The sequence below is a fragment of the Pipistrellus hanaki genome (genome assembly GCF_964339955.1).
Source record: "Pipistrellus hanaki genome assembly, chromosome: 1".
Lineage (NCBI taxonomy): Eukaryota > Metazoa > Chordata > Mammalia > Chiroptera > Vespertilionidae > Pipistrellus > Pipistrellus hanaki.
In genome coordinates, this window is record NC_140503.1 from 171,574,331 (window position 1) to 171,600,862 (window position 26,532).

The 26,532-nt window shown below is 34.7% G+C and overlaps 1 protein-coding gene across 1 annotated transcript in view; it reads left to right on the forward strand.

The window, feature by feature from the left end:
- TMPRSS11F (transmembrane serine protease 11F) overlaps positions 1 to 26,532 on the forward strand; it is a 68,156-nt gene that overhangs the window by 20,364 nt on the left and 21,260 nt on the right. The window contains exons 3-4 of the mRNA XM_084890260.1: positions 17,206 to 17,360; positions 19,543 to 19,661. Of these exons, the coding sequence (XP_084746386.1) occupies positions 17,206 to 17,360; positions 19,543 to 19,661 (274 nt within the window). The remainder of the gene's footprint in view (positions 1 to 17,205; positions 17,361 to 19,542; positions 19,662 to 26,532) is intronic.

Below are 26,532 nucleotides of genomic sequence, written 5' to 3' on the forward strand. Positions count from 1 at the left end.
AGAATCAGATAAGTGTTTATAAGACTAGCTTTTAAAGTTTCATTAATTCAACAAATGCTTATTACCAGTAGCACACTATTCACACAAAATATATGTATACACCTACATATATTATACATACACAGGATGTGTTATGTGTATACAGTACATGTTTACACATACACATAAACAAATACACATACAGACACACATAAATAAAACACATTCTCTATTTTTATGATTGACAATCTAGAGGAGGAGACATAATAACCAACTTAACAAACAAATGGATGTGAATTATAAATATAAGTATGATGTAAGGATTTGTACTTTTCCCAAAAACATTTTTTCTAATTCACTTCATTTATTTTATAATTCCTGGATTTGATGATAATGCTGATGGTGATAACTGATGTCTTTTATTTACAAGACATTTTAGTTTGCATAATAACATGCCACAGTCTACTTTTGTTTATCTAAATCATAAATCTGTGAAATGTATTTTTAAAACATTAAGTACTGAAAAATTTTCTACTGTACTTAATGAAGCTTTGTGAAGATCTAAATAGGACCTCTTAACACCATTCAACAAATGTAGGAAGACTGCATGGAAACCAGTATTTGACTAAGAAGCTATGTCTATGTTGCTTTAAGCAAATATTTGTAGTAGTCTCTTAAAAAAGGATATCGTACCAAAACCGGTTTGGCTCAGTGGATAGAGTGGCCTTCGGAATGAAAGGTCTCAGGTTCGATTCTGGTCAAGGGCATGTACCTGGGTTGCAGGCACATCCCCAGTAGGGGATGTGCAAGAGGCAGCTGATCGATGATTCTCTCTCTTCGATGTTTCTAACTTTCTATCCCTCTCTCTTCCTCTCTGTAAAAAAATCAATAAAATAAAAAAGGATATTGTGTATTGGAGTACTGTGTACTGGTGAATGGATATTTAGAGACAAATAGCCAAAAAAAGTTTTCATACTCTTGAATCATATAATCACTATATGGCTTCCTTATTTATTATGAAGCATTTGAACCCTTATCATTTCAGGAACATATATATTCAGACTCTAGAAATTTATTACAGAAGAGATAAAAGCATCAGATAAATGCTTATAGACTCAGGGGTCCTCAAACTTTTTAAAGTGGGGGCCAGATCACGGTCCCTCAGAGAGCTGGAGGGCCGGACTATATGAACTACTAATTCCTACTGTAACACCTCGGCTGCGCTCACTGCCCAAAAAACCTGGCGGGCCGGATCAGACTCCTCTGCGGGCCGCATGTGGCCCGCGGGCCGTAGTTTGAAGACCCCTGGACTAGACAAATTCAAAGACAAATCAGAAATGCATTGGGTTCTGTACATTATGTTTTCTTCCAATAATATATATATATGAGTAAACTTTAACTCTTACTTGATTCTTTTTAGTTGTTGCCAGTATTTAAAACATATTGACTTGTTTTTAAATAATTTTGCAAAGTTGTTAAGGTTTTTATAATTGCTTGCTTATTTCTGCTCAAAATTTGAAAGCAGGCTGTTTTGAGGCATGGGACAATTTATATAACATTATCATTGGGGGAAAGAGCAACCCACATTTTAGGTATTTATATAAAATAAAAATGAATTAATTTAAAACATAACTATAGAAAATATACAGTAGCATAATATACTAGTGGAGACCATATGAAATTGACCCTTTTTAAGTTAAAAATAACTGAATATCAGAAATTTCATATGGTTCAAACTTATCAAGACTCCTTCAGATCTTGTTTTATTTATTCTAGAATATAATATATGGAATGACTAATGCAACTTTAAAAGTACATAATTTAAAAAGCTATCAAGGTAACATTTGAAAAAATTTTTGTACTATCTAAAATATATTGGCTTAAATACTAGAATGTCAACTATTCTTCAACATACATTCCAACAGGTGAAATATAATAGAGCAAGTTGGCAAGAATTAACTCTTAAAAATAGAAGAAAAAAATCCAGGGCAATACAGAGTATAGGGTGTGTCTACACACTACTAAAAGAAAAAATGGGGGGAAATCCAGTTAATTGTTTGATCTCCAAGGTTTCAAACAACTGCCTTACATGTTTTATCTGCTCCCTTAGGCCCATTGAAAGATTCTTGTATAATCAGACAAATAAACTTGAACAAGCACAAGGCCTAAAATGAATGAGGTGTCAAATTTTAAGAGAAGTGATAGAAAATGAGAATCTACAGTTTCATCTTGATAAAATTTTTATAAAAATAGATTAAAAATCAGGTCAGTAATGTTGCTCCCATCGTTCACATTAAAATCATGATTTTGGTCATATGTGTAGACCTGAACAAGTTGTGGAGACCTGTTAAAGACTGGATTTGACAATTAGCATGAACACTGCCTCGAAACTGCATCAATGGTATCATCTCAGCTCTCTGCTCTACTAAGTCTGCGAGGCATTTCCTGTCCCATTAACTCCCTACTACTTACCCTCCCCTCCCACTTACCATTCATCCTTTCATAATCATCTTTCTCCTGGATGGTTACTAGTGTCTGATGATGGCTTCATTTCCAATCTCAAACTTTGGTTGCTTTAGGTGGTACTGGCCACTAATTTGCTATTGGTAAGGTAGAGGAAAGATTGATTCCTTTTATTTTCATTGTTTATAGTAGTATATCATGTCGCTTTTAAGAATACATTAACTCATAGGTATTATGATTGGGTACTTGGGATATTATCAGATAAAATGGTTAAGACAAGTACCTTCACTTTTTTACATTTTTAAAAAAATATCTTTTTATTTATTTCAGAGAGGAATCGAGAGGGAGAGAGAGATAGAAACATCAATGATGAGAGAGAATCATTAATCAGCTACCTCTTGGGGGTTGAGTCTGCATGTGCCCTGACCATAATCAAACCTGGGATCCTTCAGTCCACAGGTGGACGTTCTATCCACTGAGCCAAACCACCTACGGCTGCCTTTCACATTTTTAGCAAAGCTTACTCAATTAATATGTCTTCCTTAGAAGTAAACACAGACTTAGATCCTTGCCTTTCATGAGTCATTTTTTGGGGGAAGGGGGGAACTATATTATGCTTAGGATTGCTTCTGTATTCTACAAGAGCAGCAAGAATTTAGTCAGTATTTACTATTTTAAAATTGGGTAAACCATTCATTTCCCCTTCTTTCAATTAATTTAGCTGGTCAGCTGCCATCATTCTCTTGCTGACAACAGCTGTTAAAGAATATTAAACACTTCTTATAACAACATTGTGACAATTTGAAGATATGGCTTATTAGCCAAGAATTTCTTCATTCACAAATTTATGAACTCTGAACCAATTTGTTAGTAATGTTGTGCATAACTGTTTGAATTGTAGGGATTTATTTGTCCTCACTCTCAGGACCCTGCCTTACTTGAAAATTTGGATGGCTTAGGTAGAGTTGCAAATTATTATTAAGGAACATAGTAAAGTTGCGTTCAGATTTAAGCATAAAAAAATCCTAATGATTTTCTTTCTGGGAATGATTGAATAAATTTTAAATAAGATGCACTTTCATTCAACAGGTTATGTATTAGCTGTTCTAGGTGCCTGGGACTGAATTATCTGCTTCAATTATGTTATCTGTACATTAGAATAAATGAAACAAACATTATTTATCATGTAAGCTACCTATTAGAATTCTATTTTCTTTGACTCATATGCTAATGCTGCATTTATAACACTTAACTGCAAAGAAGAATATACATAAAAGTGGATTCCAAATCCTACAATATACTTAATAAAATATGGCTATTCTTATGGCTATAGCCGTAAGCTTTATTTCTGTAATTCCTCTTTAGAGTTTTATCTGTAGCCATATATAATAGTATAAGTTGATTAATAGATTTTCATGAAAACACTGAAGTAAATTTCTGTTAATCCATTTATGGAAATAAAAGAAGGATCTAAAAGAGTATGAAATTCAATAATAAAACCCTAAGTACTCTTACAAATACAAAATTTAACATTTATATTGTTTAAACTATACACATAATTTATAAGTTTTCTTCAAAAGGCTCAAAAGTTAAAGTTCAACTATTCTATGTCATTCCATAATTATACGATATGTCTTTTAAAACTTCTGGGAATTAGATGATTTTATTTTATAGCAATCAGGAAACCATATAATATGTACTCAGACCTTCAAAGAATGGCTATTTAAAAAATTATAAATCTAATGGAATAGCATTTGGCTTGTATGATATTTTTATTTACTAGTCAATGATAAGGCAACTCAACCTTGGAGGGGAAAATTCCAAGAATGAGGAACTCTTAAACTTCTTTGTATGCAGCACTCTAACCTACTCATTACTTCTTCCGCACAGGGCCTGTCAGAAATGTGACAAAGATTCTGGGACATGTTAATTTTGCTTATTGAATATGCAGATTGTATCAGTTGTAAATGAGAACATTGTTGACCTCTTTCATCTAGGACATTTATATCTTAATCATAGCTCCTCCCTTTTAACTGGATTGCAAAATACCACTGAAGCATAAAACTTTAACACCAATCAATCATGCAAGAAGCTAAGAGCAAAATATTGGCTGCTTATTGAAAGCAACATTGTTTTAAAATAAATATTGATGCATTTCATTATATAGTTTGCCAGAAATTGCATATTAATAGCACATTCTTTTTGGCATCTGTCATACACAGAGTGGGGCTAAAGTAGGTTTACAGTTGTGAGTATGAGAAAGAGTTTATTCTTGTATTATTATTTATTCATTTTATCATTTTCCATACAAATAATTGTAAACCTACTTTGCCCCACCTTGTACATATATATAATAGAGCTATTATTTATGGCAAATTCAAATTTATTATAATTAATAGCACTTTGTATCACTATTTGGTCTCTAAATTATAGAAAAAATATTAAAGATTTTTTTTTGTGGATGTCATACCAAAAATGTTCAATGAAAATACAAAATACTTGTCAGGAGAATATGTGCTTAACAGTTTATGAATTCTTTTTTTCAGACACTAACACTATTTAAAATCTGCTTTTGCCCCCTAAGATATTCTCTCATACTCAGTCTGGAGTAGCAAAATGGGTTTCTCAAGAAACATTTATGCTGAGCTGGATGAGGATGGTTAAAATTACTTTAGTTGTCAGAAGTGGATTTGAGTTGAAAAGGGAATTTAGTCAGAAACCATTGGGCTATCTCATACCACTAAAACAGAAAGGAAGAATTGACATAGGAGGCATGGATCCAGTCTGGATCCAGTCAGCTAGTTGTATCAAACAGAAAAGGAATAATTTAGCATTTTTCTTTTTAATTTACCTTATGTCAATATTTGAAAAGAGAATTCCTGGCACATTTTTTTTTTTTTTGAGGAAAACAGTAACTGTCCTGCCTATTGCCTAGTTTGAAGTACTAATATCTAGTGGAAAATCTCATTTTTTTCTTTACTGTTAAATGGCATATGCTACTATTTGTCTACAAAATAATAACCTCAGATCAGAGATTCTTGATTTGATTCTGGGAAGTTATTTTTTTTTCTTAATTATTATTTTGCAAATATTGGTTTATCTCCTCCTCATCTTGGAAAATGCTGGCAAGTTGCTTCCAAACTTCATAAAATATATACAATAGCTTCTTTCTTCAGAGGGTTATGGTATTTTTAAAAATGTTTTTATATGAACATCCTACAAAAGCCATAGTCTGAACTATCAAAAGTTGAATTATAATACTTTGAATTAAATCTTTCCTGAAGTTTCAAAAGAAACTCATATTCCTAGATGATTCTTGAGGCTGTTCAATTAACATTTACATACGTGTATTAGTTTGATGTTTTTAATTGCAGTGAATTACAAACTCAGCCTCCAACTTGCTTAAACAAGAAACAAATATTCTTTAATATCACAGTAAACCCAAAGACAGGGCTTAATAGTGCTATTTGATATAGCAGCTCATCTGTATTCTATGAGACCCAAGTTCTATCTCTCTACTTTGCAGCTGTTAGTAAATCAACTTTTCTCTCAGTTGGCTCCTGTTAGAGTTGCAAGGTGTCTACGACAATCCCAGGAGTCACACTGACACACAATGTCCAGAGGGAAAATAAAGGAGTCCTCTCTTAGTCTGACTTATTTTAGAAGAAAGGAAGCCTTTCCTAGTCTGTTCAACTAACTTCCCTCATATATCATCAATTGCCAGAATTGAATGCAAGTCCAGTTTTGAACAACCATTGGCTAGAGAGATGTAACTGTCAGGGTTAACTGACAGTAATTACCTGGGGGTAATAGGGATGTGAGCTAGTGAATTTTTTGTCCACATATCAATGATAATAGTTCTTTTTATAATTCAGTGAATTGATGATTGAGAACTCTTAAGAGCCAAAACTAGCCAGAAACGTTTTCCCATTAAAGGGTCCAACTTCCTATTTAAGATAATATGTAAATAATAATCAGTTATTGCTTTAATTAGCTGTTACTGGAGAAAAGCACCAAAAGCCTAAATTTAAGATTAATTCTGAAGAACTGACATGTAACTATATTTAAATTCATAATAGCTTAACAGGAGAAACATACACAGGAAAAGCAGCCACATGCTCCCAGTGGTGGCCTGCTGGGGGGAAACCCATATCCCTCCCAAGACAGGGTCTCTATTTTATAGGAGATTAATAGTAAAAGCATATGGTGGGTAGTCATGGAGACCACCAGAAAGAACAATGTATTTCTGAATTAACAGATAATACCCAGGCAGTTAATCATACTCCATACATTTATTAACCTCCTTCCTGAGGCCTGACTTTTATCTTCGGGGGCATTCTGGCTTTCTGGGTAGTTAGCGAAACCTGAAGCTACAGTCACAGAGAATTAAACAGAGAGCCCACCTTTTCTCAGGCGCCTTTACTGTTGAAGCCATAATAAATTTCTAAAGTGAGTTCACCTGCAGGTGCACATATTTCTTTTTGGTGATATCTTTTTCTTTCTTATTATTGAAAAACCTGTGCAAAATTTCAAGTTTCCTTGATTCCCTACCATGTTAGGTGATGAATATGAAAACACATTGGACTGTTCAGTCTGTGAAGATGACCTGAATACTATGTATGTAATTCTTTTCCCTTGAGAGAGCAACTTCTTCCTGTTTGATACTCAAGAAAAATAAAGATTCCTAATTATAAACTTCTACTCTACATTTGGGAAAGTGAAAGGTTTCCTCTACTCTCTAAAACAGACATTTCAAAGTATTAGGCATTACTATTAGGCATTAAGATTTAAGTCAAGTATGTTTTCCTGATTTTTCTCTCTCTGTCATAATTGAGTCTGTGGAAAAGGAATGGTCTAAGCCTTGTTGAACTGTTCAGCTAGTGATAGTCTTACTGTTGCTGAGGTGTAAAGGTTCCTTTGGCCTTCAAAATTACATTTAAAATGGATGTTGTATTTGTTTTCTGTTGCTACTTGTCTCCCTTGGCATGTGTACGCCTCTACGTGTGTGTTTGCTTTAAGGAACGTTGTTAACCTCAGTTAACCCATGTAATTAAAAAGGTATTACTAATCATCAGCATTCCCAGAAATGAAGGCTTTTTGGCAAGAAGTAGAGGGAACTATGAATATCTAATGTGTACCTGTCCTTCAAGTTGAATACAAATATGTTAAGACATGTGTAAGACATAAAAAGAATTCCCTTCAGGGCTACTTCCTGGAGAACACCCGGTTAGCACATAAATATTTATGCTATACATAGAGCTCATTTACCTTAAGCTTGATTATTTACTTTTCTTTAGTACCAAGGATGGTCAAGTATTTAAAATCTCATCTTGATGGCATCTTGATGGATTCACTTCACCCATTTCAAATGACATTGACTTATTTTAGAAGAAAGGAAGCCTTTCCTAGTCCCTTCAGCTAACTTCCCCTCATATATCATCAATGGCCAGAATTGAATGCAAGTCCAGTTTTGAACAACCATTGTAACATTTTAATGACATTGAGAACAAGCACAGAAATATCCCGCATGAGGAAGTCATGTCAGAGTAAACAAGAAGATTTGAATACTGTTAGTCACAATTATCAAAAGATGTCTAAAGAGTCCTCACAAAATAACTTTCTTTTTTATTTTAAACCCTTGGCCAACTCATCGTCCTTTTCTTTGTGTTGTTGAGTCAAAACAATGAATAACTTTATTAAACATAAATTCTTGACTTTCTGCTTTTAATTTTGAGAGGCATCACTGTTGACTGATTTCAAAACAAAGCCATAGCCTTACATCTTGAATTTAAAAAAAAAGCAAAAAAAAAAAAAAAAAAGCAGACTTTAAGCCATAGCTTTATATTCTGAGTGAAAAAGTATTTCTTAGGGAGATGGGTTGTCATCATTTCTATTCACCTGCTATGTAATTCCTATTAATATTATTCAATTCCTGAAAGATGCATAAGAAATGTTTTCTTAATATGCCCCTGTCTGTATGGGGATTTTGCTAACTGGTGGAAGGATCTGGATTCTAATTTATATGACAACAGGTACATAGGTTTGTTCGTCAGCGAATATATAGTGCCTATAATGGTGCTGGGCATACAGTAGATGCTCAATAAAACTTGCTAAATGAATTAAATGTGACAGAAGGGTTATATTCATTTTGTATGATCCTAAAGAAATATAAGTAATATAATGGATGTAAACTTAGGAATGCATTCTTAAAAACTATCAACAGGTTATTCCAAGATGAGAGAAGTTTCCTCAGGACTTTAGGAAGGGAAGGTTTTAAGAATAGGATGGCCAACATTACAGTAGTGACACAATAAATAGGATTTTACCATTGGTGATTGAAGGGCATTAATTATGTTATGTTTAACTAGGAATTCTGAGATTCTATATGGGTTTCTGGGGAAAATCAAGAAAGGAGTCTTCAGATTTCTATTTTCATGCTTACAAATACATTTGTATCTGCAACCAATCTCAGAGGAAAAAGTTTCCTTTGTCAGAGACTATCTTCTCTAGATTTCAGCCTTTTTTTTTTTTTTTTTTTTTTTTTTTTTTTTTTTTTTAACCTATCTGAGGATCTGGGAGAGAGAGGGAATAAATATTTTGCATGTATCTGTCCAATTTTTCTAGAACACTTATTGAATAGACTGTCTTTACCCTAGTGTATGTTCTTGACTCCTTTGTAAAATAATAATTGACCTTATATGTGTGAGTTCATTCCTAGACTCTCTTTTCTGTTCCATTGATCTATATATCTGTTCTTATATGAGTAACATGCTGTTTTGATCACTATGGCCTTGTATTATAGTTTGATATCAGGTAGCATGATTCCTCCAACTCTGTTCTTTTTTTCAAGATTGCTTTGACTACTTTGGGTCTTTTGTGGTTCCATATAAATTTCTGGATTATTTGTTGAAGACCTGTAAAATACATCATTGGCATATTAACTGCACTTGTATTTAATCTAGATTGCTTTGGGAAGTATGGATATTTTAATGATGCCAATTCTTCCTATTCATGACATGATATATGCTGCCAATTATTGTACCTTCTTCAATTTTTTTTCCAGTCTCTTATAATTTTCCAAGAATAGGTCTTTTACAACTTTGGTTAAATTTATTCCTAGATTTGTTTGTTTGTTTGTTTGTTTGTTTGTTTGCTTTTTATACAATTGTAAGAGTCTAGTGCATTTTTAAGAACATGGGGAAACTATAGAAATATTACTCCTATTTATAAGAATTAAATTAAATTACTAGATATTGTTGGTTGTGTAGCTGTTTTCAGAGGTGGAGTTTACCTTGCTGATATTACAGCGTGGGAGGAGGTTGCTTCTGGATGCTTACAAGATGGCAATCATGATTTTACAGGTCAGCTATAAAGAGAGAGAGAGATCTTGTGCTGGATATAGAACTCATATGTCTAAAAATATTTTTAAAGGAATGTTTGGAAAACATGAACATTTTATCACCTATATCTGAAATCTCCTAAGTGATTTTTTTACTGTTATATTGCACTTTTAAATAGGATTTAATAGGAATAATATCCCTCCATTATATAAAGAGCTATTACACATTCCATTAAAGGAGCAGGATGTTATGTAATTTCTGCCCACTCTCTACAACTTTGCTCTTCTCCCTTGCCTGCCAAACCAGTCATGACTAGCTGATAGGGAAGCTAATTTTGGTGACTAACTCATATTTTAAATTTCCCCAGTTTCTCACCACTTTAAAAGTTCTTTATTCTTTTGTGGTCATATATGGTCATTTTAAGACTATGCACTGATATATATTTTGGGCAAAGACAAGGATATTTCTTCCCAGAGTCCTTTGATTTGTGTTCTTAGTCTTTGAAATTCTTATCAAGTCCTAAGAAAATTCACCCTGTCATGAAAATACCAATGTCATTACTACTTAGATAGCTGTATTATTTTAATGGTTGCAACAACACCCTGAGTTCCTCTCTCTTACTACCTATTATTTGCCAATGTTTCTGATTCATGTGTTCAAGAATTGCCAAAGTCTTCCCACGGAAACAGATCTCTCCAAAAGAATTGTATTGCTATCAGCTGCACTAAATTAGACTATGTAAACCACTAACATGGTTTCTAAAATTTTCTTAAACTCTTATTCTCATTTTCATCTAAAATATGTGAATTTTCTTTTATAAATTTTATAAATTTTTCTATTGAGTGGTACTGAAAAATGCTATTAACCAATAAGTTTTATTTGACCTCCAAATAAACTCATGATCATATTCCTGTTATGATAATGAGAAGTAGTTGTGCTTGTGAGCAACGAGCATAGGTACAGGAAGAACTTAGCCAGTATCACATGCTCAGGAACTCCCTTTATCCTTTGGGGACCAGCTCAACTGTCACATTGTCTGAAGTCTTTCCTGTAACCATTTCTGTCCCTTTTGCAAACAACTTTATTCCTCAGTCTTCCATGTTTTCTTTTATGACAGTACTTGGTAAATCTATTATTTTCTCTATGACAATATATTGATTTTATTATTTTATGCCTTTTTATCCTACCATGAGCCCCTTGCGTATAAGATCTATGTTTTTGTGCTGTTGTTTTTTTTTGCTTGTTTGTTTCTTTTTTAAGTTTTATAACCCTAGTGTTTAGAATGTATTGGGAACATAATAAAATGTCCTTAAATAGAATTGGACATGTAATAATCCTGCTGACTAGGTCACACATCATGTAGCTCTGGGTATGTTCCAACTTCAGTGCTAGCTGAATTTTATCTAGAAGTGACACATTTACATAAATAACCAATTGTTATATTGTTAATATATAGTTTTGGGACCTTTTACTATAAACTCAGTAGTCATGTAGCAAGATTGTGACAGAGAAAAATTACTGGAAAAACTTCTAATCTTTTGGAGTTTAGAAAAAATAGATGGTACTCAAATTTACAGGGCTTAGATCAAGCATTGCCTATGCAACTGCAAATAAAATACTATAATTTTAATAACATTTATTATTATATGGTTCTATTATATATACAATAGAGGCCTGGTACACAAAATTCATGCATGGGTGGGGGGGTCTCCTCAGCCCACCCTGCACCCTCTCCAATCCAAGACCCCTTGGGGATGTCTGACTGTGGTTTAGGCCCAGTCCCAGAGATCAGGCCTAAACCATCAGTTGGACATCGCTCTCACAATTCTGGACCGCTGGCTCCTAATCGCTCACCTGCCTGCCTGTTTGGTCGCCCCTAATTTCCCTTCCCTGCTGGCCTGATCACCCCTCACTGCCTCTGTGTGCCAGCTTGATCGCCCTTAACTGCTCCCCACTGCAGGCCAGGTTGTCCCCAACTGCCCCCTCCCTGCCAGCCTGGTTGCCCCCAACTATCCCCCCCATTGGCCTGGTCACCTCTCCCTGTCCCCCCTGTCAGCCTAATTGCCCCCAACTGCCTCTCCCCTGGCCTGCTGGCCTGTTTACCCCCAACCTTCCCCTCCCTGCTGGCCTAGTTGCTCCTCACACCCCACCCCACTGGCTTAGTTGCCCCATACAGCCTGCTTGTTCATTCATTTGGCCATCCCTCATTAACCCCCCTGCAAGCCTGGTCATAGGCATCCATCTTGTGAAGGTGTGAGGATCAATTTGCATATTATTTCTTTATTATATAAGATATACATATATATGCATATATATATATATATATATATATATATATATATATATATATAATACATGTATGAACAGCTTTTTTTCTATGGATTCTCACATGAAGATTAACAACATAAAAGATATACCTAAATTGAGGCCTGAGGGACTGGGACATGTTTAAATTATATTGTTTTATATATGCTTATGCACTATATAAATATATTTTAATTTTACTCATTAAAAGAGTGCAAATAGATTAGCTTTGAAAATTCTGGAATAAGACTCACACATAAAAAAGCTATCTTCATTATCATGACTTATTTGTAATTTATTATTCTTTAATCTGGTAAAAAAAATACTATGATTTTTTTCCATGTATTTTTATATTTTATTGGATTCTTGAATAGGTTTGTCCCATGGTTCTTATATTAAGATTAATAATCTAAAACATATATATAGGTTGAGGTTTGAGGGACTGGGAAATGTCTTAATCATATAATAATCTCTCTATGTGCCTAACATAAAAGACACCCCTACCATTTAATGCACAAATATATGATGAAGGTAGCTTACTTCTGCATACTTCTACTTAAACTACACTAGTTAGAACCATAATTAATTTGTCATAAAAACCTCCATTCTAAGAAAAAGTTTATAAAACAAAGTAGAAAAAAATCTATTCCAATTGGCAATTGCTCAAATAAACTTAAAAGTTCAAGACAGAACTAGCTGTAGCTTCTCTCTAATAATAAGCAACTGTCATGTGTTCAATGATTAGCCATCTCTGATATACTAATATATTAATCATACCCCATTACAACTGGTGATATAGTTATTGGGAGGGGCCAGGGTTTATCACCTGTTTATTTAGATATCATTACAGTGCTTATCATCAAAGATGCCGCCTCTAAAAGATGACATAATTCTCAGGCTTAATTAATAATATACACAAGTGGCACTTTGAAGGGGCAATATTACAGATTATGTTTGCTTTATTGAGCAGAATATTGGAGGCTGTGTAGACAGAAAGATATAAGACTGAAATTTATTTTTATATAGTAGATCTTTTTGGTCTTTGATAATGTAGTTAGTCTGTTATATTTAGCTGAGTTAAGTTGTAAGAATGAAATAGCAGCTTAGACCCAAGAAGAATGCAAGCAGGAATACGTGTGTGGGAATATAGAAAGGATTTTTTTTTTCTGCTAAAGAAACTGAAATGCTTCGCCTATTAAGTCATGAAATATTCACTGGTTTACAGCTGCTTCTCCATACTTTTCTAATGGCCAGTTCATCCAACAGGGCAAGTTGTTTTCTATTGCAAATATTTCACACACTTTCTTGACCTGCCATCATTCTATGCATGGCAGACTTCTTCTTTCTTTCATGTCTAAGCGAAAATGTTACCTTCAGAGAGGACTTTCTCATTCACTCTTTCTAAGTAGTCTTCTCTTCCAACCCAATCCATACCTTTTTTTTAAAAATATATTTTTTACTGATTTTTTTTTTTACAGAGAGGAAGGGAGAGAGTAAGAAACAGGTGAGAGAGAAACATCGATCAGCTGCCTCTTGCACACCCTCTACTAGGGATGTGCCTGCAACCAAGGTACATGCCCTTGACCGGAATCGAACCTGGGACCTTTCAGTCTGCAGACCAACACTCTATCCAGTGAGCCAAACTTGTTAGGGATTACCTTCTTATTTTTGATCATGGACATCTTATTCATTGCCAGGACCAGCCTGACGGTTGAACTGGGCTGAGGTAGGGAGGTGGGAATTGAGAAAAGAAAGAAAGGCAGGAAAGCGGGGTCGGGAGGACTACAGGTAGCCATTGACTAACTGTAGCAAGTTTATTAACTGCACAATGCTTTTTATACACAAAACACTGAATAGGAGGTCTGTCTAGAGGAATGTATTCTTTGCTCCTCTTAATCTCTAAGGGACAGAGCAAAAGAACAAATTCTTGGTATAGCAAATCTCAGCCAATAGTTACAGACTTCTTGGTAAGCTCTGAAAAGTTGCTCTCATTCTACTGATAGTAGCCATCCAAACAAGTCTGAGAAAACTGTGTGGGTAGGGGGCCAGCCTTGCTAGCCCTTCGAATGCAAAGACCTTGTCATCTTACACCCTGTCTCCAACAATTCATCTTCCTCCTAGCTCTTATCACCACTTGTAAGAGTCTCCATATTTTCTGGTTTTATCTGTCTCCCCTTAGCACTATAACAACAAAGATCATGTATTTGTGTTTTATTCACTATGTACTCAGTAACTACTAGTACCTAAAAGATGGTAGATGTTTATGAAATACATGTTTGTTGAGTATTTAATATAATACTTTATGTTTTAGAATTCTTCAGCTTTTTAATGCAAATTACTTTTCTAGATCAAGGATCTAGACTAAGGTGACCAGATTTTAACATTGGTAAAGCGGGACACCATTGACCAGGGGTCGGGGGGTGGGGGGGGATGGAGGAGGTTATTGATTAAAAATTTGGTCTATATGGAGCAACAAAAATTTTCATAGAACGCAAAAGTGGTATTTTAATATTTTTTCAAATTTCAACATAAGTACAATTTACAAATTTAATAAATAAATAAATTATGTATAGTATTATTTTATTCTTTGGCATATTTCTCATTTGAGTGAATTCTAACAACTAATCAACAATGAGAATTTTGATAAGCAGTTCTCAATAATCAGTTCTCAACAATTATTTGTTATTATTAAAGTTTAACATTATAAAATTAACAAAAATAATATAAAACTTATATCCTAGCTAAATAGCCACATGGCTGTCGAAAACCGTATATTCCCTTCCCATTCTCCCGTCGTTCCCTAGCTTGTCGTGCATTCTTTCCAAAAATCGGGACTTTTTAAAAACGCAGCGGGACGCAGGACAAACTGTTAAAAATCGCTACTGTCCCGCCAAAAGCGGGACGTCTGGTCACCTTAATCTAGACTGCATTTCTTTCATTTATCATTCATTCATTTATTCAAAGAACCCCAAAATTCATGTAAGGAATTAGTCTAGATACTAGAGTAAAGCAATCATATTAATAAAACTTACAGGGAAAAGGAAGTGAGAATTTAAAATACTGCAGCAATCAAAATATTTACATACTAAATATATTTTGGAAATGGTAGCAAACACCACTTAGGTGAGAAGGAAGACATTGTACATGGGGACATAAGAAACTTTTTTATATTTTCTGGGTGTGTGGTAGTAACTTTAACAGTTACTTTTATTAGAGTCATGCAAACAGGTGTCAGAGACATAACTGGAGTAGAGTCAAGTACAAAGGACATAAAATGGATACTTTGCATTTGGCTAAGACTCAAGGGGAAGGACACCACATTGCTCATTATTAACAACATTGATGCCACATTAGGAACCTTTTGTTCATTGAATCTTTCTCATCTTGCTTAGAGGCACAATCATTTACCTGGACATTAAAATGGGATCCATTAACCCTTTTCTTGTCACATAGCTAGTCAATTAGTCAACAAATCTTAAGAATTGGAACTAAATTTATCTCTTCCCCACCCTACTGTCTCAGCCTTAGTTCAGGCCCTCACCATCTCTCTCCTGGACTTTCTAAATGACCTCTAAACCTATCTTCCTATTTACTCTTTGGCTCTAATTCCCATCCTCATTAATATCTCTGTGATTATTCTAAATTCTCAGACTGATTAAAACCTTTATTGACTCCCATCTCCTGCAGAATCAATTTCAAGCTCTTTGTTCTGGGTTATGAGATTGCCCAGGGTCTGGTCCAGCCAACCTCTTTACCATATCCTCTTTCAAGCACAGCAGTGCTGGGAAAGACTTGCAATTTGTGGACATACTTTAGGAGACCATAAATTATTTGAGGGCCAAAGACATATTTTATGTATTTTTGTTTCCAATGATAATTATTAGATTTTAATTTTAATTTTATTTTGTATTTTCACATGCTACTTTTTCCTCTTCTTTTTCCTTTTTTATACCTGGAGAACTTTTATCACATAAAGTTTCAATCATGTTGCCTTCTTGATAAAAATCTCCCAACACTTGCAGCCCTCCAAAAGGTTGTTTTTCTTGTACAAAGTTTTATTTTGGCACAGTTCACACTATACATTAAATACTTGTTTTCTCATTTATATCTTTTTCATTTACTTATTTTTAATTTTTTTTATTACTTATTAATTTTGAGAGAGAAGGGAGAGAGAGAGAGTTCAATTTGCTGTTCCACTTATTTATGTTTTCATTGGTTGCTTCTTGTATGTGCTCTGACCAGAGATCAAACCCATAACCCTGGCATATTGGGATGATGCTATAACTAACTGAGCTACTCAACCAGGGCAGTATCTCTTTTTATAGTGTGGGTGTCCTATGAACAAAGAGAATATTTTAACATTTTTTATAGGTATATGGCTCTAGAACAGTTTCTGAAACATTATTATAATGATGTAGGTACTATTTTAAGGATTTTCTTAAAGCATTGCCTATTTTATTGAATAGAGTTTAAAAATATGTTAGATAAAATTAAAAAAGTAATGCTTTCAAAAAAAAATGTCACTTGGGGGGTCAGAAAATAAAGTAAATAATGCCAACTTTTAAGTTGGCTTAAAATATTTTAGGGTAGGCTGGAAATGCCTGAGTTGGAACAGATAAAAGTCAAATGAAAATAAAAAGTCTTCATGGGGACTAGAATCTTACCAAGAATAATTCCCAATTTGTGATTTCACAGGGAGGTACTAATAAAATGTGAAGAACCAAGATCAGATCTTCAAAAGTAATGTTGCTATTTTTGAAACACACCATTTAGAGATTTTAAAATGCATTAAATTTAAAAATGCATATTAAGATACTTTATTTTTAATTAAACACAACTGATGAGCTTATTACATAACTTTGTTGCCAAAAACCCAAATTTCAAATTGCCAACACATCAGACAGAATGCAGTGGAAATATATTCCCAGTTGAGCTTTAAGTAAAACTTACGTTGTGAATGGGATGTTGGGGAGGGTATACAAATTAAAACCTTGTGCTCTTTTCAATATCTAAGTATCCTATTGTTATTTAGCAGTATAAACTATTTCTGTAGAGTAATAAAGTAAAGCCACAATGATTATTTTTTTGTCTTACTGTTTATTCCTTTCCATTATCACAGACCAGCTCAATTTACAAAAGCTGATGATTACCCTCCCGTTGAATTTCAAAGAAGACAGCAATTTTGGGACCCTATTCGGCTAGCCCTTTTCATACTGGTAATTGTAGCAATCATAGGAATCACGATTGGTATTGTTAGTCATTACGTTGTTGAGGGTAAGTATCCAGGTCACATTTCTATTGCCTAAGTGCTCCATAACTGAATATCTTAAAATTCTCTGTTGTATATAAAAAAAAGTCATTTGCATGATATTAACATTTTAATTACTAATGTTTTACTGATGTTAAATTATAGTTTGCTCCAGTATTGAGCTCTGTCTTACATATTTCCAACCAGTGAAGCTTGCAATATGGATAGGCACATGTCAAAGAGATAGATATTTAAAAAGAGAAAGAATGAAAGATTATCTTCAGAATAAAGACAAATTACATCATGAACTGAGTTTAACATACTTTCCTCAAAACCAATACATTGAGCTGCCCCCAAGAGAAGCTGATGATATGAGGAAAGTTACCTAAAAAATATTTGTAAAGGGTTAAAGATCAAACATTATTTTTGAAGGAAGAGGAGATTGTTTCATGATTGGGGGAAGAGAAAATTTAGAAATAATTTCATCTTAGGTACAAAAATGGATAGTTAATACAACAGATAAGCCAAATGACAATCAACTAAGTTTGATTTGATATGTGTATTTATAATCATATGATTGAGAGCTTGTCTAAAATTTTACAGAAGTATATGACTTACAACAATAAAACCATACTTAAAAAACCTCATAGGAAGAGATGAATATTATTCAACATGCCCAGCTTAATTTTCTACCTACTTTATTGGGGGATTGATAATATCCATTTCTTAGACTCTCATAAAATAAAAGGAGAAACCAAGTTACCCCATCAATTGTGTTTTTGTTGTTAATATTTTTTTTCTTTAAGTTAAAATGTAGTGACTTGGTTTTGTTTTTAAAATGTGCTACATCCCTAATATGGCAGGTTTCCAAAAAAGAAAAATTGAGGATTTAATAAAAATAATAGCAAAAAAGCATTTTACAAAATATCATAGAGCTTGTGGGAGGCTGAATAATGGCCCTCTCGTAAGGTATCCATGTCTTAATCCTTACAACATGTGGATGTTACCTTATATAGCAAAAGGGACTTTGCTGATGTGATTAAACTGAGAACTCTAAGAGAGAGTAGTTATTCTGGATTTTCCGGATGAGCCATAAATGCAACTGAAATGTTTTATAAGAAAGAGTGAAGAACGTCAAAGAAGGAAGAAGGCCGTGTGGCAAAAAAGCTGGAGGAATAGGAGACAATATGATATGTGATCACAAGCCAAGGAATGAGTATAACCTCTAAAAGTGGACAAAAGGAAAAAAACAAACAAACAAAAAGATTCTCCTCCTCTTAGAAGGTTCAGAAGGAACCAGCTCTGCCAGCATGTAGCCCTGTAAAACTCATTGCAGACTTTTGACTTCCAAAACTATAAGAGAATAAATTTGTGTTATTTTAAGCCACTGAATTTATGCAAATTTGTTATAGCAGCAATAGGAAACCAATACAGGGGTTAATAATTAAGAATTTGAGAAATCCATGACATGGATCTTCCATGCAGTTCATTGTGACTTGCCTGATTGTAGATAGAAATTTAGTAAAACAAAGGAGAAGTAAGTTTATGACAAAGGATAAGCAAGTGGAAGAGGATAAAATAGAGGTGTCTAAAATAACACACACATTCAAAAAGTAATTTACATATTTTTTAGCATAAGGAAATCAACACAAGTCAATGAAGAAAACCATATTGCAGTAACCAAGATGATCCCAAGAAGAAGAAAATAATAATTTTAAAATAGTAATTTTAAAGAGTGGACATAAAAAAGAAGAGTAAAAATAGTAAAATGTGTGAAATAATTGAAAAGGAAGTAAGGATTTTGTCAGACTTAATGATAAAATTAACATCACCAGGATTAAAGTGTATTTGATGAAGTTATTTTTGTCCTAAAGATCTAAACTTTTACTGTGTGTAATTCTAACCAATTATTTACTCTCTGATATATAATAATTTTAAAAATAAAGATTATAAAATAATATAGTGACTTTTAGAATATGAATGGTCTGTCAATGTTCTCCAACCAGTGTCCACCAGGAACACATCTGTAGCGGGTTTATTGCTTGTTCAGGGAAGGAAAGCACATGCCCATGGTTTACTAATTAAATACTAAGTGCCAGACAATTAATATATGTAACTTTTTTGTTGCTCATCATAATGGCTGAGGACTAGAGACAAAAAACTGATGATACTTAGCAGTGATTTTTGTTGTTTATTTTTGCCTTTCAGATGACAAGTCATTTTATTACCTTGTCTCTTTTCAAGTCACAAATGTAAAATACAGAGAAAATTATGGAATAAAAACCTCAAAAGAGTTTACACAAAGGAGTCATCAGATTGAGAGAGTGGTAAGCCAAACAGAAAAATTTAAAGTATATAAATGTGTTTTTCTGTCTCACTGTGAATGTGATTATTGTAGTTACTTTGCCTCTCCATGCTTCACTATCTTTTTCTGTGAAATGAGAATAATATAGTATCTAGGTTATATGACAAAGAAGATTAAATAAATTAATGTGTATAAAATCCTATCTAATCAAAGAGTAATATGCAAATTGATCATCACTCCAACACACAAGATGGCTGCCATGTGGTCAAATATGGCTTTACTTACGTGGATACAAGATGGCTGCCACAAGATGGCCAGCAAAGGAGGGCAGTTAGGAGGGACCAGGTCTGCGAGGGAGGGCAGTTAAGGGTGACCAGGCTGGCAGAGGAGGGAAGTTAGGGGCAACCAGGCCTGCAGGGGAAGGAAGTTGAGGGGGACCAGGCCTGCAGGGAGGGCAGTTGGGAGGACCAGGCCTGCAGGGAAGGGTAGTTTGGGGGAATCCAGACCTGCAGAACAGAGCAGTTGCGGGGTGGGACCAGACCAGCAGTTAGGGGCAACGAGGCTGGAAGGGGTGGGCACTTAGGGGTGACCAGGCCAGCAGGGGAAGGCAGTTAGGGGGAATCAGGCTGGCAGGGAGTAATTAGGCATCAATCAGGCTGGCAGGGGAGTGGTTAGGAACAGGCAGGCAGGCGAGTGGTTGGGAGCCAGCAGTCCTGGATTGTGAAAGGGATGCTGACTGCCTGTTTAAACGTGTAGTCAGACATCCCTCCAGGGGTCCCAGATTGAAGAGGGTACAGCCTGGGCTGAGGGACACCCTCCCCCCCATGCATGAATTTTGTGCACCGGGCCTCTAGTATTTAAAATAATATTCCATACTATTACAAGTATGTAGTTAGAGTAGGCAACAAATTAAGATCTGAGGGGATTGTTGGTTGAGACAGATGTTTTCCCAATTTTTAACTTGATTTAATTTCTTGATTCATTTTCCTTTATCATTTTTAAAAATATATATTTTATTGAGAGAAAGAGAGAGGGACAGAGAGCTAGAAACATTGATGAGAGAGATGAGAGAGAATCATCGATCAGCTGCCTCCTGCACCACCCCTACTGAAGATGTGCCCACAACCAAGGTACATGCCCTTGACCGGAATCAAACCTGGTTCCCTTCAGTCCGCAGGCCGATGCTTTATCCACTGAGCCAAACAGGTCTTGGCTCCTTTATCATTTTTTAACATGAGAATTAGGATGGTCATATTGGCCTTATCATTTTATTTTGCTTTTAAATGTATCACATACAAGGATGTTTGTCTTTAATTCTTCAGTCTGCAGGCTGACGTTCTATCCACTGAGCCAAACCGGTTTCAATGTCTTTAATTCTTGGTCTGAAAATTAATAATGTCCCTCAAATATTTTGTTTGCCTTTGAAAACATGCATTTATCAAGGCATTTATATTTTTAAAAAATATATAAGATAAGCTAAATTTTTACCTATCATAGTAGGAAGTCAAATAAAATAGTGTTCCACACACACACACACATACATAATTGATTTCAGAGAGGAAGGGAGAGGGAGAGAGATAGAAACATCAATGATGAGAGAGAATCATTGATTGGCTGCCTCTGTGCACTCCACATGGGATTGAGCCTGCAACCCAGGCATGTGCCCTGACCCCTAGAATGGTCCCATTCCAATGAACCATGACCTCCAGGTTCACAGGTTGATGCTCAACCACTGAGCCAAGTCAGCTGGGCTAGACACTATTTCTTAATTAAAAGATGGGTATTTAGCCCTCCAGCACTTCCACTGCTTTCATGTTTTTCTGAATTATTAGCAATGGTGGAAAGTGTTAGCATTTTATTCAGTTATCTGAATAAGGGTAAACTTCAAGAAAAATACAGGTGTGAGCTGTTATCAATCAAGACTTACAGAATTTGGGGCATGTCCATCCAAAAGTTTGGGTAGGAGACAAAAGTTAGTTTGATTTTAAATGTTAAAAATCAATAAGTAGTATTTTCCTTTCCAAAGCTATTTACTGTTTGTCATGTAACTTAATAGTATTTTTTACAATTATGTTGTGACAATTCTCACTTTATTGGTTGGTGGTTTTATTCAGAATTATGTTTATATTATGTTAAACTCAAATAATGATTTGACACATAATTACACATAATGATTTGACACTTGTGTTTATTGTGAAATGATTACCACCATAAGCCTGCTTATATCACAGATAGTTATAATTTTTTTCTTTTAAGTCATGATGAGAACTTTTAAGATCTAGTGTCTTGGCAACTTTCATATTATAGAAAAGGTTCTTCAATAATGTTGGTTTATTGTAAGGTTGATGAGATGCCACAGAAACTTAATTCTTATTTATATCAATTAGCCTATGGTAAATTTGGTTTCCCTTAAAATCACAAAACCTATCAAAACGTTAAGTGTAAACTTACTATTCAATATAGTATTATTACCTATAGTCACCATGCTATAAATTACATCCCCATCACTTATTTATTTATAAATGGAAGTTTGTAGCATTTGACTACTTTCACCCATTTTATACCTCCTTTCCACCCCCGACCCCTTCCACTCCAGCCCCCAAAGTGATTTCTACATTCTCCTTGAGAACATCAGGTAGTTAGTGCATTCCTGGTATTATTAAGGTCAGTTCTCTAAAAACATTTTTGCTTACATAAAAGTAAAATAAAAATAGAAGTTCTGATATTTTCCATACCCTGTATAAAACATTGGCTTCATTTTGGAAATTAATGCTCAGAATAATCAAAAAAGCTAATCTATAAAGGATATGACAATTATTATTGTTGGATAGAAGGATGACTTCATTTACTGTGCAGAATTTTCAATATGGAAAGACTACTGATGTTGGCTCTATAGCTTTCTAACCTTCTGTCTTAAAAATAGCTTCCCATGTGGGATTCAATCCTATGTCAGGGCACATATGGGAGGCAATTGCTCTCATGTTGATCTCTCTCTCTCTCTCTCTCTCTCTCAACCTCTCTCTTTCTTTCTAAACATATCCTCAGGTGTGGGTTAAAAAATAGCTTCCCATTAGAACCCTCTTTTTTGTGCTCTGTATGTTCTAAAACTGCAACAACTAAGCTTGAATCTTTAAAAAGTTTTTCTCTATCTCTCCTCCCCCCGCCCCTTTAAAGAAGGAATAAAATACAAGAACATCTCTGGAGATACATAATATTATCTCTAAAGACATTTAAGTTCATTACATTTTTTCCTGGTTACAAGCTCAAAATCTCATCTAAAAATCGAAGATGTGTGGTCGCTGACCTCTAACCAATGGGCACAGTGAAACAAATGTATAGCAGAGCATTCTCTAGTGCCAACTTATTTATCCCTGCCTAGGTGGGATTCCAAAACAATAGTCTGTGATGAAGACTCTTGGTTATATGATTTATTAACCAAAAGCTTTCAGAAAAATCTCGTAAGAATGTGAGGGGAAACAGAAAAGGACAAAGTCAGAAGCTAGACAAAGAGGCGGTTTCAGAAGTGCAGCCTCAGCCTGATTTCTGAGATCTTGATCCTAAATTACAGCGGTATTGGTTCTGCCCAGAGATAAGAGGGCTGGGCTGTTTGTGTTATGACAACAAGGGCTGCCCAGGGAAGGGAAGCATAAGCTACCAGCCATCACTGAGAAATGTGCTCAGGTCAGATAAGGGTAGGCTTCAGGAGAAATACAGGTGTGAGCTGTTATCCATCAAGACTTACAGAAGCTGGGGCATGTCTGTCCAAAAGTTTGGGTAGGAGACAAACATCTGCTACAGTTCCTCTTTTGTAACAATTCATCATCATTTAAGTGAACTTATTTTTAAGGAATGTATTAAGAGGAAAACATTTTTGTTTTTACTTGATCATAGACAGTAGTTTCTATTGACGTACTAGCATGCCTCCAAATCATCTGAGGTGTGATTCTTCCTTTGTTTCTCTTTCTTCTGTTGCTCCATAAATGACCTCATTGTTTCCCCTGATAGATGGAACACTTTAGGTAGAAAAATAATAGAAACCCAATTAAGGAGTCAAAGAAAAAAAGAATAAAAGAGAGAAGTAGGTAGGGCAGGAGGGAAGAGAGTGAAGGAGAGAGGAAAGGAAAGAGGGAGGGTGGGAGGAAGGAGAGGAACATGGGAGATATCTGTAATACTATCAAAAATTTAAAACATATTTAAAATGAAAAAGCAAAAGAAAATACAATAAAACATTATGCTTGTGGCAAATAAAAAAGCTAATAGCTATATATTTTTTAGGCATTTTACTGAAGCAGAAAAAGAAAAATTTCCACGATAGTCCTTGGAGGAAAGTATGGAGAACCAATCTAGTTGGCCAAATTTGGAACACCTGCCCATCCCTACAATAATCACTTTGAATAAGAGAATAAAATCATGTCACCCTTGTGGGAAATAGAGCAGGAAACCAATGTTAGCTCCATTAGAATGGTATAGAATTAGTTCTCTATAAGAAAGAGAGGTCCTCTTAGCAGAAAAAAGGGGGAAGTATGATAGATATACAATCGCTCTAATTCCAAAATTTTAATGACTAATCCAGATTTCTCTGAACCCCAGATTTGTGAGGTCCATTGTCTATATGACATTTCTGCTTGGATTTCTCACAGGCACCTCAGAGTTATCATATCTAAATCCAATTCTTAAAAGTTGCTTCTCCATTCCATTCATATATTTCCCACTAAACAAATGACACACTGTTTGTTCAGTTACTAGAACACCTACATTTTCCTTATTCTCATGTCTAATCCATTCACAAGTCATGTTTCTACTATTAATTCACAATCTTCATCCTAGATCTAATTCATATGTTTCTTCATATAGCCGCTCACAGTTTTCACTGCTTCCTCTTTAGGCTCCCTGTGATATCTGGTTACATACTAACAAGAATAACCTTTTAAAAACGTATTATGTTATTATTTTGTTTAAGATTTCATAAGTAGTTTCTGACTGTGCTTAGTGTATAATTCAAGATCCTCTGCCCCTATGAAGCTATTTCTGTTTTGTTTGTTCATCTATTTTGTTCTTTAGATTCACATATAAGTGAAATCATATGGTATTTGTCTTTCTCTGACTTATTTCACTTAGCATAATAACCTCTAGGTCCATCCATATTGCCACAGATGGTATACGATTTCATTCTTTTGTATGGCTAGGTGGATACTAGACTTATGGGGGAAGAAGTTACTTCAAAAATTGTATAAATGTCTAGCCACTATCCTGTACAACTGAAACTAATATGCAATAATATTGAACATCAACTATAATGAATAAAAATTTTAAAATGAAAAAAAAAAATAAGAGAACACAAGCTCCTCAGGAAAGACTCCAAGGACCTGAATGTTTTGGCTCTAACTTCTATACTGCTCAATCTTCTCTATCCATATTGACCTTCATTGAGATTCTTTGCAAATTCTGTTTTTTCTAACTGGAAGATTGTCCCATAGCACTGCTCTTTTTGTAACTTACTCTTTTCAATTCTTCAGATGTCACATAAATATTAGATCCATGCCCTATTGGTTTGGCTTAGTGGATAGAGAATCGGCCTTCAGAGTGAAGGGTCCCAGGTTCAATTCAGTCAAGGGCACCTGCCCAGGTTGTGGGCTTGATCCCTAGGGGGAGGGGGGCATGTGGGAGGCAGCCAATTAGTGATTCTTTCTCATTATTGATGTTTCAACCTCTTTTTCTCTCCCTCTCTCTTCCTCTCTGAAATCAATAAAAATATAGTTTAAAATATTACCTCCATGGAGAAATCTGCCCTATTATACACTCCCCCAGCCATTATTCTTTATATATGACTTTACTATACTAGTTGCCTTTTTATTTATTACTTTTAACTCTGTAGTCTGAGTCTAGGCACCACAAATCTTTGCTCAATACTCTTTATCCATTATTGTCACAGTGCCTTAAATATAGGATACTCCTAATCGATTGTGTTGAATAACAAATAAATAAATGAGTAAAAGGGAAGGAGATATAGCATAGTGAAAGAGTCATGAAGGGATGCAAAGTCAGGATTTTTTTCTTCACACTGGTCTTTAAGATTAACCATGGTTAGAGAATTCATCAATTAATGAAAATGTTATTGTTCACCTACTTTGTGCAAGGCTATGAGGAATATCAAGATCTGTATATTATAATTCCTTCCTAATTGGAGTTTATAATATGGTTTATGTATGGAAGTTTGTGTATGGAAATAATACAAATTACAAATTTAGATAATATGAGAGCTAAAAAGATGATATGATGGTGTGAGAGCTGCCACAGTGCAGAATATAGATGTTAAATATTTTACCCATAAGATTGGTATTTTAGAAATTCAGAGGAAGGAAAAGTCCCTTTGAGCTGGCAGGAAGCTTTCGTGGAGAAGAAAGGGAAGCAGAATGAATGTCCTTGGTACACTCGCCCTCTGGTGGTACATGTTTTCATGACAGTAACAGGAAATATTCAAAATCTGCCTTACTTATTTTCATAGGTGGATCTGGAAAGGAATTCCCTAGTTGGCATCCAGGAACTAGTGATCTTCCATGAGGACTTAATGTGCATGTAGTTCCCAGCCAGAGGGGAAGCCGCAAGCTCTATCTTGCCAGAGACAGAGACTGGGTGCACTATTAGTCAGAGCCACACTATTGTCTCAGACATGTTATACTGCTTTTTAATGCTAGAGTTCAAACCAAGGATTATAATGAGTATCTGATTTTAAGGAGAATTTTTCTATTCTACCATGAGCTCACACACTCTTAATTAAATAGAATTACTTTAACCCTTTTAAAAAATATATATTTTATTGATTTTTAAAAGAGATGAAGAGAGAGGGATGGAGAGTTAGAAACATCGATGAGAGAGAAACATAGATCAGCTGC